This window comes from Trichoderma gamsii (assembly GCF_001481775.2).
Source record: "Trichoderma gamsii strain T6085 chromosome Unknown Scaffold_4.2, whole genome shotgun sequence".
NCBI classification, from domain to species: Eukaryota; Fungi; Ascomycota; class Sordariomycetes; order Hypocreales; family Hypocreaceae; genus Trichoderma; species Trichoderma gamsii.
The window spans coordinates 131603-136710 of NW_020171341.1; the positions used below are offsets into that span (position 1 = coordinate 131603).

The following is a 5108-nucleotide window of genomic DNA, read 5'->3' on the forward strand; positions in this document are numbered from 1 at the left end:
AGACGGCAGAATAGGTAGCATCAGTTACCCTGCAGAGCAAATAAGGTAGGTACTATGAAGCCACCCAGTCTTACTGCTTTGGGTTACAGAAGGTCAGCCCCTAAATTGGACGAAAGACGAACAGGGGGCATGGGGGACGCTCATTTTAAATGCCAATGTTGCCCCTGTGCTGCAGAAAAAAGCGAAATTCCGGGGAGGGGACGCTACACTAAAAGAGTCCATGAGGACCCTTATTACGAGTATAATAAAGTGTTTGCATTTTATGAGGCCAAGAAGGCTTCGCCTCCCGTGCCAAGAATTCGAGTATACGTTTAATTGATTGGGTTATACTTTCTGTAGGTTGAATTAAGGTTCGGGTGAGGTCATTGGAAGGCTGTGCAAGTGTCTAATCTTGTAAGGACGGGATCTAGAAGGGAAAAAGCGTAAAGAGTTTATTTTCAATTCGCTTGGCCTAATTTGCGTCTCTCTTTCGACGTCTATGATATGGCTCAGGTGGCAATCTAGACTTTACTTGGCAAAACTTGGCTGGCCTACTATCTAGGCGCCGAGCGTTTTGGTAAGTGGTCTGTCTTGTCGGTGTTTTTTTGGGCCTGGTAACAGTTATTATCAACTCGAAGTCGCTGAAGAAGCAGTTCGTTTGAGAGAAATCTTCGCTCAATGACCTTACAGATCTAGCTTATATGACTATTTTCATCTGTTCGATCAGTGGTCGAAGATCATGTATGGTAATCACAAAACATATTGTTGGAATCTTCACTTTCTCTATGCCTTACCAATGATACTATCATCATTACCAAATCTTACCAATTGCCATCATCAGTACCAAGCCCATCCCGATGGAGTCAATAGTAAACTCCAACAACATGAAAAAAAAGGGGGAGCATTTGGAAACATGAAAGGAGAAAAGGCTGTGCTAGGCGTCAGGCAGAGCCGTACTTTGTAGCGATATAGGCTGATAAGATAGGAAAGATCGAGGTCATCGCGAATTGGGAACGCTGTAGTAGCCCGTAATGGCCGTATCCGTAGCCCACCTTTTGGTTAGCCTTATAGTAGCTCGAAAGTCTCTTATAATCGCGACTTGGAAACACTAGCTCATTCTATAGGATTTACAGGTTACATCAAGTCAATAGTGTTTCGCCAGGGCCACTGTCTCTGATGCCGAATGGCATAAATACGGGGTTACTTCGTCGCTAATGGTGGACACGATTCGCTTGGACTGGCTCTCTGCGGCGATTTACTGTATACGAAGTCCGGGGGTGCTATTTGTACCTGCTCTAATGGGGAAATTATCGATCTCCTAGCTCCGCCGACTCGGCGTGAGCGGCGCCGGACACGAGGAGGCTCGTTTTATTGCTGCTATTTGCAGGTACATTTTTCATTTTTTGGGGCTGCTTTGGCATGCACCGTCATGTACCTTGGTTGGAGCGAAATTCGGGACCTGGAGGGTGCAGTATGCCAGCACCCATGAGTAGGCGACATGACAGAGGAACAACTTGGATTAGATCAACGCGGAAGATGCATACGGGTGACAAGAGGCAATTAGTCAAGGGGAGAGATCATGCACCTCCTGAATAAAGTCCGAGCCATGCATTGCCAAGTGAGGGCCAAGAGGCCAGTAAACGGTGGGAGCGAGAGGCATTTCGGCAGCCTCGTATCCTACGGGGTCTCTGTTAGCGAGCAGAATGCCTCATCTTGCGCTATAAGCGAGTACCGCAGCGAAGGCCAGACGCTCTCAAGGCTCCAGTCAGTAGCACCAAATACAATACGGCGCACTAGCAGTATTCGTCTCCTTGGCTAACGCTGTACAATACACGGCACAAATAGCATTGACCGCAAAATGGTTAGTCTCAAGTAGAAATCGCTGCAAAGCACACATCTAAGCTGAGACAGTCCGTCTCACGCTGAGGCTCCCTCCTTCGCGCCGCCTCCACCAGCTGCGACGGATCTGCAGCAGCCCAAATCAAACGTTCCAGCGGGGCCCCGCCCGTTCCTGGCCTACCGCACTAGCGCAGCGGCAATGGTGCCATTCAAGCCATTCAAGCCATTCACGCGCCAGTTGCAGAGGAGGTGCCCTCCAATACAGAGCCCCCGGCGCTGGGCAGTGGCCCTGGAGGAAGGTCTTGTGAGCGCTACCAAGCACCGGCCAGGCCTGCTAGCACTGCCCAGAACTGCAAATGTCCCCCCCTGGCCCGCACTGCAATTGGATGCCCGTTTGCTGATCAAGGGTCCTGTCGGCCGAGACTACTTGTACTTACTCCCGCCCATCAGTCGCATTCATTCCCTCCCAGCTTCTTGTCAAAGACACGTTCGCACTCGTTTTGAACACCGTCGTCGCTCTTTTTGTTTGCTTCGCTCGCAGAATCTGCCTCTCGGGCTTTTGGGAAGTGCTTATTTTATAGGCTTCCAGTCACTCTTTTGACCTGTCGCGGAAAAGATCAAAGCGCTCTCGCCTCCCCCTTTGCGTTTCAGACGTGTCTTCCGCTGTCTCGAGAATCATCACTCGCTTTTCGCTTTCGGGAACCGCCAATATAATAACCTGAGCTTTATCGCTGTTGCTTTCCTGTCGATACTCTATTCCTTTCGATTTTTGAGAATTTCTAGTATTCTTTAGCAAACGATATTAATCATGCTTGTAAGTGGCGCCCCTTGCATGAGGATGCTGCTCTCAGAGTTGTTTCGATATTGCGCATCAACCCCTCCAATCGTGCTATGCGATCTGTCTGTCTACTTGCATACTGCTTTCAACGTTTTTCTTTAAGCAGCTGCTAATTCAGAATGTGCTGTAGATGCAAGCTGCGCTCGTGGCCCTCGCCGCCACCACCGTGGGAGCCGTCAAGCCGCTCTCCATCAAGGGAACCGACTTTGTCGACTCCGACGGTAACAAATTCCAGCTTGTTGGTGTTGCCTACCAGCCCGGCGGTAGTGCTGGATACGACCCCAAGACGGGCAAGGACCCTCTCAGTGATGCCGATACCTGCTTGCGTGATGCGGCTCTTCTGCAGGTCATGGGCGTCAACGCCATTCGCGTGTACAACCTCGACCCCAACCTGAACCACGACCAGTGCGCCAGTATCTTCAATGCTGTAAGTTTTCTTCCCCTCTTATTTAATGATTCTGTGGCATCAAATTCAGCAGCTGATTGACCTCCGTATAGGCTGGCATGTACATGGTCCTTGACGTCAACTCTCCTCTGGTCGGCGAGTCTATCACCTCTTCCGAGCCCTGGACGAGCTACTACGAGGCCTATTCCAACCGCACTTTTGCGATTGCTGAAGCTTTCGGCAACTACCCCAACACCTTGCTCTTCTTCTCCGGAAACGAGGTCATCAACGACATCCCCACCGCGAAATTCGTGCCCCCTTACCTGCGCGCCGTCACCCGTGACTTGAAGAACTACATCAAGAAGAACCTCAAGCGCCAGATCCCCGTTGGCTACTCTGCCGCTGATGTTCGTGATGTTCTGTGGGATACCTGGAACTACCTGCAGTGCTCCGAGCCCAACGATGATGGCGACATGAGCCGTGCCGACGTCTTCGCCCTCAACTCGTACAGTTGGTGTGGCCCTGACGCCACCTACAAGAGCTCATCCTACGACGTCTTGACCGAGAACTTCCAGGACACCTCTGTCCCCGTCTTCTTCAGCGAGTACGGCTGCAACACCCCCATGCCCCGCTACTGGAACGAGGCCCAGGCCATCTACGGCTCCGACATGACCCCCGTCTTCTCCGGCGGCTTCGTCTACGAGTACACCGAGGAGGACAACAACTACGGCCTGGTCAACATCACTGGTGACACCCTGAACATCATGGGCGACTACAACCGCCTCAAGGCCCAGTTCGCCAAGATCGACTGGAAGACCGTGCAGTCCCAAAAGGCCAGCGGAAAGGCCCCCGCCGCTCCCAAGTGCGCTTCCAGCCTCATCAAGGAGAAGGGCTTCGACAGCAACTTCACCCTGCCCGTCCCCCCTCCCGGCGTCCAGAAGCTCATCGACAACGGCATCAGCCCCAAGCCCAGCGGTTCCATCGTCAAGGTCTCCAACTACAACGTCAAGATGAGTGTCAAGGATTCCGAGGGCAACGCCGTCACCGGCCTCAAGGTTGTTCCCCTCAGCGACGACGAGTCCAACTGGGCCGGCAAGAACTCTGCCGACACTGGATCCAACTCCACCACCACCTCTGCTGGCAAGTCCGGCTCCAGCGATGACAAGAGCGATGACAAGAGCGATGACAAGGACAGCGCCGCCGCCTGGATTCACCCTGCTTCTTGGGCTCTGGCTCTGCCTTTGGTTGCCATGCTCTTCATCTAATCTGGATTGGAGATTAGAGAGGCATGAGCGATGATGGTTCAATTAAAATCTTCAGTCACTATATTGTTCCGGGGGGAGGAAAAAGGGGGCGATACAGAAGAAAATTAATGGAGTTGCTTTAATGTAAATACATGTCTTTCTCATTCTGCTTTGAACCTTTAGATATCCCATTTAGCGCAGCCATGATGATGATTGTACTTCTTTATCTTCTCCTTCTTAGGTAGGATGCTTCCATGAAAAAATACCTAGAATATTTATTTAGAGCGTATAAAGTACATTACAATACAATCCATGGCTCCAAACTCCCAATGCCGGAATCTTTTGCAAACATGTAGCGCGTGGGGGACCAGCCCCTGGATCTGAGTTGGACGGCACGTACCGCTAGGTCTTTTTTTTTTTTTTTCTTTAATAAATTATCTCTCAATTCTTTTCCTTCAATTCCCTAGCTTCGTCATCCTCCTGTCCAGTCCTGTCTAACCTTTCTTTAAAAGAGCCACTTCAGACATTGCGGCTCTTATCCCGCGGCGGCTGGTTAATGTCCTTAGTCTTGTCCAGGCTGGTGGTGCACGCCGGGTTGGTCTCGCAGGGCAAGCAGTAGTCGTGGGTGCCAAAATCGGCGGCCTTGCAGCACCCAGAGCAGCAATAATCGACAGGAGGCGACGGTTCGACTAGGCGAGCCATTCTTTTTTCTCACACCGAGGGTTGTGCAAGAATGGTTTTGGAGATGATGGTAATCTTTGTCTCCCTATTGGCCCGGGGTTGTCACCTACCCCTTAGGGAATCTGGTTAAACAACAGTGAGG

General features: G+C 51.3%; 1 protein-coding gene across 1 annotated transcript; it reads left to right on the forward strand.

The window, feature by feature from the left end:
- Window positions 1-2626: 2626 nt before the first annotated feature.
- TGAM01_v201520 (hypothetical protein) lies at window positions 2627-4306 on the forward strand (the record flags this gene model as incomplete). The annotated part of the gene is made up of 3 exons (XM_018806388.1): window positions 2627-2632; window positions 2787-3083; window positions 3155-4306. 3 exons carry the CDS (start codon window positions 2627-2629, stop codon window positions 4304-4306), a joined length of 1455 nt encoding a protein of 484 aa, XP_018660419.1.
- Window positions 4307-5108: the final 802 nt, after the last annotated feature.